The sequence below is a fragment of the Gigantopelta aegis genome, unplaced genomic scaffold (genome assembly GCF_016097555.1).
Source record: "Gigantopelta aegis isolate Gae_Host unplaced genomic scaffold, Gae_host_genome ctg2572_pilon_pilon, whole genome shotgun sequence".
Taxonomy (NCBI): domain Eukaryota; kingdom Metazoa; phylum Mollusca; class Gastropoda; order Neomphalida; family Peltospiridae; genus Gigantopelta; species Gigantopelta aegis.
Window position 1 is genome coordinate 47,345 of NW_024532960.1, and position 16,969 is coordinate 64,313.

At 33.2% G+C, this 16,969-nt stretch overlaps 1 protein-coding gene and 1 pseudogene across 1 annotated transcript; both read left to right on the top strand.

The window, feature by feature from the left end:
* The first annotated feature begins 162 nt into the window (after positions 1 to 162).
* On the top strand, positions 163 to 1,571 carry LOC121391504 (eukaryotic translation initiation factor 4H-like). Its single transcript, XM_041523113.1, is given in 7 exon segments — positions 163 to 236; positions 591 to 741; positions 790 to 838; positions 894 to 958; positions 1,029 to 1,064; positions 1,067 to 1,274; positions 1,453 to 1,571. Coding segments are annotated over 7 exon segments (702 nt in total).
* A 3,665-nt stretch (positions 1,572 to 5,236) lies between these two features.
* On the top strand, positions 5,237 to 8,575 carry LOC121391505 (annotated as a pseudogene).
* Positions 8,576 to 16,969: the final 8,394 nt, after the last annotated feature.

Here is a 16,969-nt window from a genome sequence, read left to right on the forward strand (position 1 = left end):
ACCTCTCATCAACCAATATGTGAATCATGGTGACCTTCTACCTTTAACTGTCTTATTTGAGAGAATTGATCTCCAACAAGCTTGAACGCCATGTTGATTGTGGGCGTGGCCACTTACTTACTTTGGCGCCACACCCATTCCACATGGTTGTTGTGTCTGAACATGGCTGACGAAGTATTCGATAGTAGTCCCTCTGAAGGGCCTCCTCGTTCATCTTATGGCTACCACGACAGAGGGTGAGATAAACTGGCTAGATCATTAATTACTAATATTTTAACTTATCATATATATATAATATACCTAATGTAGTAATAATATCCTGTAATTACTAGACAATAAACAATAGTCCTATTTGTAATGATACCATTATGCTGTATTTATTATATGAAGTGTCTAGAGGTCCTAAAAAAATCCGTGATTTGTTGTGTACAGATAAAATTAGATTTAAGCGGTGTGGTCTGTATTGTAATACACACGTCAAGTTAGGGGATTTTCTGCTGGATCCATAGATACTCGTACTATAAATGGATTAAGTCAATGTACATATATAATAGACAATAGAAAAATATAACTGAATGTATCTTATTTAGACCTCCACAAGGTCACCGATATGGTGACTATCAAAATTATGGTCCGTCCCACTTTGATCTTCCTCAGGAAACTCCCTTTACTGCATTCGTAGGTAATTTACCACCTAACACTGTTCAGGGCGATTTAGATGCCATCTTCCAGGCACTCAAAGTTGGCTAATATTGTCATGTGATGATCATATGATAAGCATGTTTTTAGGTCAAGGCAGTTCGTTTAGTTCGTGACAAAGATAATGACAAATTTAAAGGTACTAGAGAATTAATTAACTGTGTGGGCGGGGCTAATGTATTGTCTAATCTCAGGATTCTGTTATGTTGAGTTTGAAGATTTAGAGTCTTTGAAAGAAGCTTTGGAATTTGATGGAGCTGTAAGTTATTATTGATAGTCAAGTTGTTTTATTATAGACTATACAATAATGACATCATTCCTATTAATAGGAATATGATAACAGACAGTTAAAAGTTAATGTTGCGGGAGTAGAGGAGGAAGACGGGGGAGAGGTGGTGGAGGAAGAGGTGGTAGAGGAGGACGAGGTGGAAGTAGCCCTTTTTTTTCAAGTTTCTTTATTCTTTTACCCATGTTAGGAGATTATGGTCAACCTCCTGGACCTGGTGGCCCTCCTCCAGGATACTATCCTCCTGGAGGTCCTCCTTCTTACAGAGGAGGTTATTCTGATCAGGGAGGTTGGCGAGGATATCGTGGTGGACGAGGACCACGTAGAGGAGGAGGAGGAGGGAGAGATAGAGAAGAGGAAGACCACCATATGAAGAATTCAAAGAAGCTGATCCAAGTAAATCATGTGACAATTATGTGATGTCATGACTTCAATCATGTGATAATCATATGATATGTATTATGTAGCTGACTTGGAGGCGCGGCCAAAGTTAAAACTAAAACCAAGAACTATTGATAAAGAAGTTAACGACTTAGCGGACAGTACTTCTCGTTTATCCATATTGGAGAGGGGCGACAAGAGATGAGAAAGAGTACGAAGAAAAAAGAAAAAAGAGAGAATAAGAAAGGAATCACAGTCATCAGATACTGGTGATCCTTAATTAAAAGTAAACAAAGTACTAATTTCTTACTGATAATTAGAGTAGATATGGTATACACACATACGTACAATATTGTGATCTCACATTACATCATTATGACATCATGTTATATTATCAAAAGCTAAATACATGTGGTCGTTATCAATTGATCATTAATTAAATAGTAAATCAATATGTTTTATTATATACTATTATTATAACTAATAAAATAAAATTTATTACCTCAATGAGATTATCACAAATTAATTAATAAATAAATAAAAGAAAAAACTTTTGTTAAATAAAATTAAACATTTAATACAACTCTTTATGCATGTAAATCCTAAATAACCAATACAAGTAATCAATTATAATTGTAATATGACTTACTTTTAATGATCTTCCTTTAGTTTCTATTGGTAGTAATAATGATAATACTGCTAAAATCAATGATGACCCAATATATAATGATAAAGTTGCATAATCACTTTATGGGAAATAGAGCCTAAATGAGCAGGAAATGGAGAGGATTACACTCTGTCTCATTTACATCTTAACTTGCTGACCTGAGCAAAAAAATGGCGTCACTAATGCTCCTATACGAGCAGCTGGATGATGTCATAACTCCCATTGCTATTCCTCGTACTTTGGTAGGAAATACCTCTGGAGTGTATACGTAAACAGCTTGAAACACACCAGTAGCAAACCCTCTAGCACCAAACAAAAATACAGTCAGCCATATTCTAGAGAAATGAAAAAAAAATTAAGTATGACAAATTCATCCTTTGACTTACTCAGGGACACAAATTAGTAATAATCCAAAAAATAATGCCGTTCCCACAAACTCAACAGACATAGTAATCTTACGTCCAATTAACTCAATAATAATTAATGTAATTATAATACCGGGAAACTCTGCAGCTGACGTCCAGACAATATGAGTATAAAAGGAAGTCGTCAAGTTTTGACAACCTGTACTTAGATCAGATCGATTTTTACCTGAATAATAAAATAATCAGGTATTATGTAAAGACAATGCATCTTACCGCAATGAGATCATATCCTGATTCTAATATAGTAGTTGTTAATAGGACAGCACCATAGTACAACCAGGCACATCCCAACCTTATAATAAGCAAATATAACAATGGATAAGTGGATTGACAATATAATTTACCAAATAAACAAACAGAAGAACTGATGTCTTCCACATACCACCAGTAAACAGAACAGTAAGATCACGTCCAACTTTTTTAGCAGCTTGTATAGCATTTGCCTAACAAACAGTCATATGATACAGTAGTAATGGTCACAATACAGTCACATGATCATCACATGATACAGTAGTAATGGTGCACCATACAATCACATGATCATCACATGTACAGAGTAACCATACCTTCAATTTAGTCAAACGTGTACCATTAACTTCAGCTGGATAAACAGAATAAGTTGGAGAATGGTGTTCTCCTCCGTTTAGTAATGGAGCCTCTTCAGGAGACATTCTATTCTCATTATTATCTGGTAAGTTCTCACTCAAAGATGACTCTAATGAACAAAATGATCATATTTGATTACACAACATTCCTTACCTGTAGAATAGTGTACTGAGGGATTGTCTTCGACTGATGTATGTTCCTCTTCCAATCTCTCTTTTCTTCTTGAGAAAACAAGACGACCCTGTAAAGGAAACAGGTTTGACTAGATGACCACACCTACTCCAGAGTAACTTACAATAGGAGGACTTTTAAGTTTAACCGAGCAATATGCTTAATCACCTCTTCTCCTTTTTTTAACTTTACCACGAGACACATAATATCTGGCAGACTCAGGAACAACCTATACTCAAAGAACATTTAAGGACACTGTCTATATCAGGATAATAGTCTTGTACAATTACTTTAGTCTATTGTTGAGGACAAACTCTCTGCTTCCATATAATTAAAATACTTTGTGCATTAATTGTTAGGGTTTAACTCACAAGGAAGAAAAACAAAACTAAAGCTAATGGTAATGCGCTCAATCCGACATATATTCTCCAATTAATGTGGTTATATACAGTAGAGGTTTCTATGGATCTGGGACTAGAGAATGTTGATGTCATATGATAGTCATATGATAGTCATGTGATTTACCATTTGGTATTACAGCAAGGGCTAGCAAAGCAGCAAAGACACTTCCAACAGCCCACCATAACTCCAAGAGAACAATACAGACACCACGGACTTTCTTTGGAAGAAATTCAACATAATAAGTAACCCTGTGTATAAAAAATGTTTCATTAAATGATCTACTATTACTTAATCCATATGTCCATCAATTCATTTGTCCCATTTCTTACGCCTGAGCACTTCCTCCAATACCAAAACCAGCCAGACATCGAAATAATAGTAATGTTCCATAATTAGGAGCAATAGCACTGGCTAGTCCAAATAACAATATAAACAATATCAACTATTAGCAATGTCTAATATGGAATAGGATCACATGATAATCATGTGACATTATTGTACTAACTTTTTTTCTCCCAACAACATCGGCAATTGCTCCCCAAAAAAGACCACCAATAAAGAAACCCAACAAATACAACCTATACAATGGTATAATGGAGTAATGGTACATTGGTATAATGGAGTAATGGTACATTGGTATAATAGAGTAATGACACATTGGTATAATGGAGTAATGGTACATTGGTATAATGGAGTAATGACACATTGGTATAATGGAGTAATGGTACATTGGTATAATGGAGTAATGGTACATTGGTATAATAGAGTAATGACACATTGGTATAATGGAGTAATGGTACATTGGTATAATGGAGTAATGGTACATTGGTATAATGGAGTAATGACACATTGGTATAATGGAGTAATGGTACATTGGTATAATGGAGTAATGGTATATTGGTACACTAATACATTGGTATAATGATATTATTGGTATATATTATGTACTGAAGTGATCAAGGCTTCTTCCCAGTCACTTAAAAACCAGTCACATGTAACAATAGGAGATAATATTGATAACAACATCAATTCCATAGCATCTGATATCTATAAAAAGGGGGAGGAGCCAAAGATGATATCATAACAATATCACACTTACCCATATCATACCAGCAAAAATTGTCACAACTATTTGAAAAGGTCCAAACCCCATATAGTCAATAGCATCCTCTACTGTATACACATGATCTTCTGGTTCCCTGGCAAAGTCCGTACTACATTATTTTCTTCAGATATAGATACATTTTTTGTTTGAACAAGTTCCACACGTTCAGATTCCTCTCTGTCTTTGTCTTCGTTGTCTGTTAGTTTGCCAATATCTTCTGATTCCAAATATCTCAATCCTTCAATATTGTCTTCCTTTTCTAGACCAGCAACTTCCTCTGAAGACAGCAGAGGAGATTCTTCTATATCCATTGTTCTAAATAAATTTCGATATTACTTTTATTGATGCATTACAATTCTTTTAATTAGAACCACCCATATTTGCTGCAGGCAGCCTACACAGTAAAGTAAGTATTGTAGTATAATGCTAATCTATTATTTACTAACTCTCTCTCTCTCTCCCTTTCTCTAGTCATACATTACATATCAGTAAATATGTCGAGCACCAGGTCAGGAAAAGGAGCTAAACAGCGAACAGCTGTCAATACAACAGAAATGGCCGGCATGAGTACTAATGAAAAAATTCTAAAAGAATGCCATGATCTATATATTGATGAAAAAAATGGTAACTAGCTAAATGCAATGATATGGTCTCATCCCCAGCCCTGCACAGTCCCAGAGGCATGTAGGTCTGGGATGAGACTAGCATTGATAATTTCCTATGTCTGCAGGACTGGTTGCTCTGGGTCAGGAGGTAGGTTCTCTCTTTGCTTCCTCCTCGTAAGAAAATAACAGTGCTTTCTCCTTGGTAATCCACTCAGCTGGCAAGAGTTCCTTTATTAACTGGTAATGAGGTCTCATTCCCATAAATTCAATCTACATATGATCTGGGATTGGGGCTATAGAGAATCTACATGGATACTTTCATGTGACATACACATGATTATCACATGATCAAACTAATTACAGGTACGTTGAGGAGCATGTACAGAAGACAGCAGTTGCCATAGAAACTCAAGGATTTGCTCTTATTACTAGCGGAAAGAAGAGAGAATCATTAACAGTTAGTTCTAAAATCTTATACCTTTTAACATCACCATTCTGTGTCTGTTAGGGTAATGCTACTCTCCATTTATTTCCTCAATTCAGACAACTTGAAGACAAGGAAGGTGAGGAGGACATTAGAACTTTAAAGATATCTTTCCTTCTCCTCCCCACATCAGGTGTTGTAGATTATTTTGACTACAGAGGTGTCCACCTCAAAACAAAAGAGAAATTTCCTTTTGTAATTTTTATTGACACACCTGGATTAGTTGATGGAGATATGAAGTATCCATTTGATGTTGACAAACTTTAATATGGTTAGGAGGTATTGCCGACCTTATTTTAGTTTTTCTTTGATCCTCTGGGACAAGCATTATGTAAAAGGACTCTTGATATAGTAGGTGAGTATATATAAAGAAAATATATACTCTTCTACTCTCTCTCTCTCTCTCTCTCTCTCTCTCTCTCTTTCCCTCCTTTTTCCTTTCAGAACGTCTTAATGAAAGGCACCCAGATCGTATTAGATTCTATCTTAGTAAGCAGATACAGCTGGAACACACAAGTGTGACAGACAAAGAGTTCTTATGCAAACTAACTCAAGAACTATGTAAGAGGCCAGGATTAAATAGAGCTGGATTTGATATGCCAACATCTTTATACCTACAATAACAGAAAAAAGGTAGAAGATAGATCTATTCTCTTTGTCCATCTGCTCATCCTATCATCCATTTGTTCAGGCTCAATGTGAGAATCATTTGAAGAAGTTTGTTCTGAAGTGGAGAAGACAATTAACAGAAATATACAAAATAACACTCAATACTTACGAAAAAGATGCACAATCCATCGCCTCAAGATTTCACAAGAAGATGGAAGAGGACAGGTACAACTATATATATTTATATTATGCATACTACATTACCTCATACTTATATACTACACCTTATTTCATTATTACATACTACATTACTTCATTATTACATACTACATTATTTCATTATTACATACTACATTATTTCATTATTGCATACTACATTATTTCATTATTTGCATACTACATTATTTCATTATTGCATACTACATTATTTCATTATTGCATACTACATTACTTCATTATGTGCATACTACATTACTTCATTATTACATACTACATTACTTCATTATTGCATACTACATTACTTCATTATTACATACTACATTATTTCATTATTGCATACTACATTACTTCATTATTGCATACTACATTACTTCATTATTATATATTACATTGTTTCATACTACAACATTACATTCTACATTATTTCATATTTTTATATGCCTTATTACAAGCTACATTGTTTCATTATTACATACTTCATTATTTCATACCTCATTTATTTCATACTATATTATACATACATTATTACATATTTCATTATTAAATACTACACTATTTCATACTACATTATTACAATATTTCATTATTACGTTTATTTCATACTTAGGAACAAGTCTCAGGCTAACAAACAAGTCAGATGGAAAGCCATTATATTCTATTTAATAAGTATATCTCTTCCTTTAATATATTCAGTGTTTCTTGCTGGAGATTGGGTATGTATTCATCCATTTATTAATTATTAATTAATCATTTGTTTATCTATTTTTAATCTATCTTATTTATTAATATTAGACTTCTGGTCGCAAGAAGAAGAATAGTTCTAATCATTCTATTGTTTTAGCTATTGTTTATTAGTAGCTGTTGTTACATTCTTGATCGGCTACAGAATACATAGGTATTACTAACACATTATTAATACAACATTGACACAATACTAATGCAACATTGACACAATACTGATGCAACATTGACACAATACTAATGCAAACATTGACACAATACTAATACAAAACAAATGCAATTGTGATCAGATGCTGATGCAAAGTTAATACATATTAAAATGTTTTTTATTTTAGAATTAAACCCACTCTGAATCGCAAAGACAGAAATTCTATGAAAGAAAAAATAGCTTACATTGATGATCTTGTCAAAAATCGTAAGGTTAGAAATTAAATTATATAATTACTATTTTTACTAGTTTTTTTATTGTTCTCTATCTGTTTTTGTATCAAGAATATCTTAGTCAAAGTGTGGCAGCTTTAGATCTGTTCTAATGAGCAGCTGAAAGTTAGAATAATTTTCAATTTTTGAGATAGGTAATGATTTTTCAATTGAAATTCTTATATAGAAATTGACTTGAACAACAACCCACTTTAAGATTTTGTTTATTAATTGTAAAATAAAATAAAATATTGTTTTATCTTGTTGTGTGTTTGATCCATGCAGTGTGCAATCCATCTATAAAGAGACCATCTTTTTTGACTCATTTCACCTCTCTCTCTAAGGATATAGCTGGAGAATGTAGAGTGTAAAGATGGAATAAATTGATCGCTTTGAACACACACTAACTGTTCATATATACCAGAACATCACGACGAACATTACGTGGAAATTTGGATAAATTTAGAGCATCAGTAAAATTAGATGCAAAATACAATTTGAAACCTGCTTTGATAACAGGTTTAAACCATTTCAAATGAGGCTCATCAGTTGCTACATATACTGGTACAATCAATTGAAAATTTATTAGCTAGCATCTCAGCAATCCAGTCATCAGGAGTTAATTTTTTCGCTATATGTCCAATTCTTCGTACATGTATTGTATTGTAGGTATCTAGTTTAGCTCTAACAGCATTAGCTAACATGTAAATGTGTTTTTTGTATCTGACATAATTTAGGATCCATTGCTGAGCTAACGTTGCTGCATGGAGCGTAGTAAATCGTATTTGTATACCAAACAAGTCCCTTCCTCAAAATAGATGATGTCAGATGTATCATTAATTAAATCCGATACATATCTAATAATAGGGGCATTGTCGTTCTTTTCAGCTTCTTCCTTCTCTTTAATACATTTTTGTCTCCATCCTTTATTGGGTGCAAAGACTTGGTTATTCATGTAGTGTTTCTCTTGGTCGTTGCTAGGGTATCTATCTACCCAGTAACCATAACCCATACTGTGACATACGCGATGCCAAGATAAGTTCTTTGAGTAAATTTGTAGGAATTTACGATGTGTTGTGTTCACCTCTACCACTGGTATTAGTTCTGACATGCGTTCTAAATCTAAAAATGTTGAAAGTGGCAACAAATTTGAGTGGGACATTTTGTTGTATGTTAGGTAGCCATAGCGACTATGCAAAGGTAGAGTCTGCTCCATTTTCTCACCAACAAGATGTGAGGAGAGTGGATGTACAATTAATGTTCTGTTTAATAGTTTAGCGAGTATAACAGCAGCTTCAATGACAATTCTCTGATTATTCCATCCATTACCAGGAGGTTGATATGAAATATAACGATGAGAGTTGAATAATACAGTTTGTTTAGCAGCTCTACCAGATTGGAAACTTTGGTTTGAGACCACATAGTGTCCAGTCCTTCTCCATTCAACATATATTGAGCCTTTGACTAAATAGAAGATATATACAGTAATCAACAGGACACATGAGCTTGTACAATATGTAATATATTTTCTTAGTCCACCCATTTTGATGCACTGTACAATTTGGGGTGTGTCTCTTAATGTAAAATTGCATATATATGTCTCAAGGGTAGTTGTTTTTTTAAATTTTTTTATATAGAACTATACACATTTTTAAACTTTCATTCATTTATTGTGGCTCTCTACTTTTTTAAAAAACATTTTTTCTCACTGGTAGTGGATGATCCATCAACCTGTCATGAAAAATTTTGGTCCAGGTGCAAAATTTGGACCTAGGTCAAAATTTTGCAACGAAAAAAGTAATTTCGTCTTGCAATATTTGAACCCAAGGTTGTCAGACTGTAATAATTTGGCAAAGAGAAGTGGAATTTGACACATACAAATTGTTTTATCATTTCTTAGGTTGTGTGTACTTAAGTGGAGAGCTTTAGCTAGCTGGTGAAGTTTTCAATGTAACAAAAAGCAATGTCACAAACTCACAGAAGAGAGAAGTTGGGAACCTGACTGAGGAAGCAATAAACTCAGGCCCATACCCAGGGCGGGGTGCAAAGAGTGCATGTCCACCCTCTTATCAAGGTTTACTCAGATGAGTAAAAGTCATGCAAAGGTTTTTCAGTTGATTGAGTAATAGGCATGCATCTGATCAGAGAGGTGTAACTGTAATAAATTCACATCTTTCTGTATGCTGCATGTATGCATGTACATGTACACAACCTGACTCATGCCACATGTGCACCCCCCTTTTCAAAAGTCTGCATACAGGCCTGAAACTACATAGAAAATGGAACTTATGCCTCAGATTGTTCTGCTAACAGGAAGAGAAGCATTAGGAAAAAGGCTGGCAAACTAGTATTGAGAGGAGAAGTGTACTATGAGAAGAAGAGTACCAAGAGGAGGAAGACCGAGAAAAGTTACAAAATACACTTGTGTAACAAACTGCCAAAGATCAGGACATTAAGTTGTATTAAAAGTACCTGAATATCTTATACCTACTGAAGAGAGATAAGATGAAGCCCCACCTCTCTCTTCACCTCCCCCTCCAGAAGGAAATTGACCCCTGTCCCTCGTTGTGACTGATAGTATAGTTTTATTACTTCCAAAACCTATCTAACTGGTATTTTTAACTGCACAAAATCTGCAGTACATATAAAAAGAAACTAAAACAGTCATCATTGCCAGTGTGTTGTAGCAAGTTATGACCTATGGACTCTACGAATTAAATGCTGGAGTACAAAGTTGATACTTACCAGTTGACTCCTCCCACAATTACTTTAGACCCTAAATCACTTAGAAGTCACCTCGTTCTTGTCTTACAAACAAATCATATCCAGTGACACAACAATATAATTTACTGTCCTTTTTATCTATCATTCCATTCATCCATTATACCATTATATTCTAATATAGCATACACAATAGATCATGCTGACTCATTGTAAACTTATGCTTGAGTAATATCGGCTCCAAATAACTTACCACCATATTTACTCGCAGTTTATATGTTTCCATAGTTACACACCACACCCATTAAAGTAGCAGCTATAGAAGGCCTTGGTAAATGATAATAAATAAAACATGTATTATTTTACATGTAGAGTTGATGTTACATGTTATCAACATCAACTAATCTCTGATGATATGGACCTAGTACTTGATTTAATCCAATAGTCAGTGCTGGTATATTACAATGACCTACATTTATTTTTATATGATATTGAAGTGTGTCTGTTTTATGTTTAAGAGAGAGACTATTCACTTGTTCAAGATTGTCAGTTACTGGACATCATTTGAAAAGCTACATAATGATATATGTCAAAGTAATATTAGAAGGACAAATTTACATTTATTAATTAATGTAGGCGTGGTCAATTGTCAAGTACAGAAATTGACTTTTTCTAGAGAAGTGAATTATAAAAATTGTTAACTTTGTTAGAAGACAAAGAACTGGAAACTAAAGTATTTAATTAATAATTGACTTATTGGAATTTAAAATAATTTATTTTTATTAAAAAATACAATAACAATAGTACAAAAATTACTAATAATTATCACGGAGCCAATTATCATTAAACACACAAAGTCTTCAAACTATTATTATTAACAACAACATTTTGTAATTGTTGTATACCAAATTTAGTAATATTAGTGCAGTCATCGAAATATAGATATTCTAATGTATTATTATTATTAATTAAATGAGAGAAATGTGGTATATCATTATCAGTAATGGTAGTATCATTATACAAGCGTAATTCCCTGATTGTTGTATTATTAGTTAGAGCTGTTGTTAGTAATTGGTAAGTATTTGGTAAGAGAGGTGAGTAGGAAAGATATAGGTCCTTCATTGTTTTGTTATAAGTTATTACTTGTGATAGTTGACTGATACAGTTACTATCAAAATGAGTGTTCACTATATTAAGTCCCCTCACTTGACATTCATTAATATCAGTTAATAGTGTTAGTAAACTTTGAGGAGATAATGTGTTGAGTTCAATCCACCATGTTGTGTGTTGTCGTCTCTTTAATTGATGTATCACTTCTTTACATTCTACCACAGTAGATGAAGTAAGTGTAACACTATCACTAGTCCACTCAACTCTTCCAGTGTTTACTATAAATAAAACATAGTTACTATATAATATTTTACACACACAACAAATAGTTATACACACACTCTAACATGCTCAAATATGATTGTCAAGGCCATAACTGATATTAGGTTACTATAACAACAATGTACAGAGATGAACGGATTCATTATTACTTTGTCTGATTACTGATTATGTTGTTTCTGGAAAGTTGATTACAATTACGATTACAGGAAAATGTAATTGATTGTAATTGATTATGATTAGAATTGTAATTGGCCCCAACCATAATACATATATAGAGAGTTGAGGTACTGGGATCTCCTCCATTTATATTTTACAAATTGACTTTAAAAAATTATATTAACCCAATCATACAATGTAGTATTGAATTTAATGTCCTAGTTTATTTCCACATCATACTCAAGCTCTGAAGGTATCTTAAAGTAAACAATAACTCTATGTTAATTGGTACATGTGTAGGTATTATTATGACAGAGATCATCATAGAGATTCACTATAGATTACTGAGAAATATTTGATAGTTGTATATATTATTACTGAGCTATCAGTGATGAATACTATTAGTCTATCTTACTTAATGTTGACAACAGATGTGATGATGAAAGCAACTAATGAAATAGACTTGTGTCCATTGAATTAATTTCACATGCAGCTGTTGTTTGTGAATCATCCAAACTTATCATGTGTTATAGTAATGTGCTGTATAACTTTAAGCTAGTACACACTTAACCTTAAACATTACTAAACTTATAATGACAGCTTACTTGGTAGTTCTTCATCATCTAATGATTCTTGTCGGCTTTTTTCCTCATCTGTATCTTTTGATGTTAACTGAGTGATGATTTCATCTTTCTCTGTCAATTGAAGATTTAGTAAACTGATCATCTCCAATAATATTGTAATCTCTTACATTTACAATACATGTATAATAAATTAATGTTATATGATGTATAGATAATGACTATAAAGAATGATACATTTTCTTTGACATTCCATTTCTAAAGCAGCTGAGTACTGTACTCAATGTGTCTTCTAAACAGTCCACTTTGTTATCTTTCCTGACATCTCATTAAATACCTAAATTTGGGGCCACATCAATGTAGTTACTATTGCTAACTACAACATTGTTTTAATAAAAATTAAGTAATTTTGTCTCTGTGAATATAATTAGATATTAAATATAATGCCATCTATCAGATATCTGATGTAATACTACATGTGACTGACAAATCAAATTGCATATAAAATTTCTATATCTTACTTTGACTAGTGATGTCCATCATCATCCACTTTGTCATCTGTTCTTCTTGATTTAGTTTATTATTTGACGATAGCTCTTGTTTGCTAGCTAGTACCTCCTCAAACTTTTGACTCAACTGAGGATCATGACTGCTAATTTGATCACGTAACTGTATTACCTCAGACTGTAGAACTAAACACATTATATGATATAATAGAATATCTAGTAATTGTTTACTTTTCATGTTCTCCATCAACTGACTAATCTTTTCTTCTCTCTCCATTAACTGTAAAGTTAACAATGTTATCTTTTCTTGTAGCATCTCAATCTCTTCTTGTTTCTCTACTAATACTTTATCAGTAGCTATAGAACATAACCATATATAGTATGTACTACTAACAGTATTATAGCTCACTTTCTTTATATCTGGTTAACTTTTCGATCTCTAAGGTCTTTGCCTTACTCATTCTATCCAACAGTTTAATCTTCTCTATTTACATTAGGTACATAGTTATATCTCAATTAATATACATATACCTGATAGAGTGTCAGTTGATGATTGATCTTGTGGTCCTTCTCTCTCCATACTGTGTGCTAGTACTAATAAAATATACACTTATAATACAATGCTAATTATCATTAGCTAACAGTGTTGTTAAAAATAATTGTAACAACACTGTAAAAAAATAATATGTCATTGTAACAACTAATTTGTAGCTTAAATGGAATAGTTACTATGGAATATGAAATTCTTTTGTATTGCTCACTACGTAACTTGTTGGCATGTTGTTCCTTTACATACCAACCAAGTATACAATGAGTAATTCATGTAAATTCTACATTCAGTAGTAATCCACTCATGTATAATTCATATAAATTCTACATTAAATAGTAATCCACTCATGTATAATTCATATAAATTCTACATTCAATAGTAATCCACTCATGTATAATTCATATAAATTCTACATTCAATAGTAATCCACTCATGTATAATTCATATAAATTCTACATTCAATAGTAATCCACTCATGTATAATTCATGTAAATTCTACATTCAATAGTAATCCACTCATGTAAAATACAAACTAATTGTTAAAATGACATATTATTTTTTACAGTGAAAGGTAATATCAAGTTGTCATAGTAATTTTATTAAAAAGTATTTGGTGGGAAATAAATTAGTTTGACAGTTATTAAATAGCAATGAAAATTTTAGAAATTTTATGCAAATACTATTAACTGTAGACATGACAGCTGAAAAAAAATTCCAAATCACTATTAATTTTAACCCTTTACCAACGATACTCACATTATAATAATCAGGTTTCATTTAGGGGGGGGGCAGGAGGGGGCATTCGCCCCCCCTTGCCAGAGTCTGCCCCCCTTGGACATTAGGTTAGCCTTTTTTTTTCAAGGGGTAATTGGATGTAATGAATAAAGAACTGAAACTCAACACAAGGAATATACAGCATAAGATAACCTTAGGCTAAACACAAGAAGAATGTACAGTTTTTAACCTAAATAGCTATTCTTCTACTCTTTCTATTCCATGTCATTTGAAAACCACAAATGGTCTGAAAATGTGCCAGAAGCAATCTCAGAGGGTCTAAAGTACAAAAATTTTCTGGGGCGCATGCCTCCAGCCCCTCTCTAGAGGGCACGCTGTTGCACAGTCCCTTCGCCCCCCTAAATTTTCTCTAAGTATTATTTTGCCCCCCCTTGTCCATTTTTCTAAATGAAACCCTGATAATTATGTATTAAAATATACTCAACTCACTTTCCTTTTCTTGTAGAGCAGAGGGTAACTTATCTGATTGTAACTGTCCTTCAGGAACAGCTAAAATAATATGTAAAGATTATTAACACATGTGTGTACATTATACCTTCATCAATGGCATCTTTTGACCTCACAAGATTACTAGAATAGAGTAACTCCTCTTTGAGTGAAGTGATCTTCTCTTTCAAGAACTCTCACCTCATCCACTAGACCTCTCACCTCCTACATTCATCAACATACATATTATTATCTAGTTCTGTACACAGGTCTTACTTTATCCTTGTTACGTTCATCCCATATAGTATGGAAGGCAATTGTTAACTTGATTACTCCCATCTTTATTAGTACATGAAGATTCTTTTGTGCTTCCATTAATAGAATATTCATTACATTTTTGTGGGAGCATAACATGTCACAATAATGGAGTTCCCTTCATCAATGTGTTTAACTAACACTCTTTTAGCCATCTTTCCAAATGCCTTCCACAAAAGCTCTTTTATTTCATTGAAGGTATGTTTATCTGTCTCCCATTCTAAAACAAACTTGATGGTTTCACATTTGAGAAGAGACGTTGGACCAGTCATGAAATTCTCATTTTGGCAAACACTGAGTTTAATTTCTTCACAGAGTGTATCAACTTCAGATTTGTAGGTAGCAATATGAACTTTAGCTCCTTCAATATTGTAATGATTAATAATGGTTTCCAGGCAACGAATATTAACTACAGTGCATTTCTCTTCAACTACCTCCATGACATCATCAAATGATTCAGCTATAGACAATTGAGGTTTTAGCTCTCTAAAGCACCTTCCAAGATATTTTTTGAGCTTTTCCAGTGGTGAAGGCACTTCCAATGAAGGTGCTTCAAGTGTCAGTGTTTCTAGTGAACTTGAAGGAGGCAATGCCATGACAGCAGATTAATAAGAGGTATTACAGTCTCAACTAGTGTTCCAAATTTTGCTCTTATTTCATCAAAGTTATCTCGATAAGTAGGTGATAGATAGAGCTCTGCTACACGACCTACAATAAAAATACATTATTTCTATGATTGCCTACTTCAGTACATTAACTATACTTACCATAATCTTTAAGTGTGTCTTTTGCAACACGTATTGTCTCCTCTGATTGTAACAAGACACTAGCGAAAGTTTTCAACTGGCTAGGATCTTTAGATACTGTACTAGACAGTGTTCTCAATGGACCATCAGCTAGCGACCCTCCTGATTGTTCAATTTCATGATATGTCTCTTTAGAGACAACTCCCTCTGTTAATAACATCTGGACTACATCCATAGGAAGAACGAGCTTTGACAAACTTTCAGAATGTTTCTGAAATATTTGATCAGTGAGATCATGAACTGAGTAAAGATATAAAGAGAAAAAAATAATTTTAATAATACAGTTACAATAGGTCTTACTTTCTTTTAAAGCTTTATTATAGTCCTCTGCAATTGTCTTCTCACTAATGGTTTTCTGTCCTCAGTGTTTCTATAATCTCTCTTCTCGTAGCAGTGGGATTAGAACTAAGCCACAATTCAAACATTTTAATAGCTTTGAAACCACTGTCTTCATTCATCAATCTGATATCCTCTAGCTTAGAACTATTTAACTTGAGGATTACACCAAACTTATACCACTTTGTTTCAAACTCTAACATGCCTACATAACTCATCCAGAGTTGGTTTTTCGTTCAGAAAAGCCTGAAAATCTGTTAACTCTCCTCCAACTGCCATAGCAAATAGCGTAGCAAAATAGGTAGGAGTGGCTCAGATTGCGCATGCTCAAACACAACTCCCACGACCATGATATATTTCATAGATCGATCTCTGAGGACAATGATATTGTGATGCTGTTTTTGACAATCACTTTTACTGGCAGATCTGCAATAAATTCACTTAATTTAAACTAGTCTGTCATATTATATCTGATCACTAATATAGATTTATTTTTTTAGGAACAATTAATATTTACATTATTTATATTTTAAGTGTCTAGGTAGTCTGTAAAGAAACACCATAC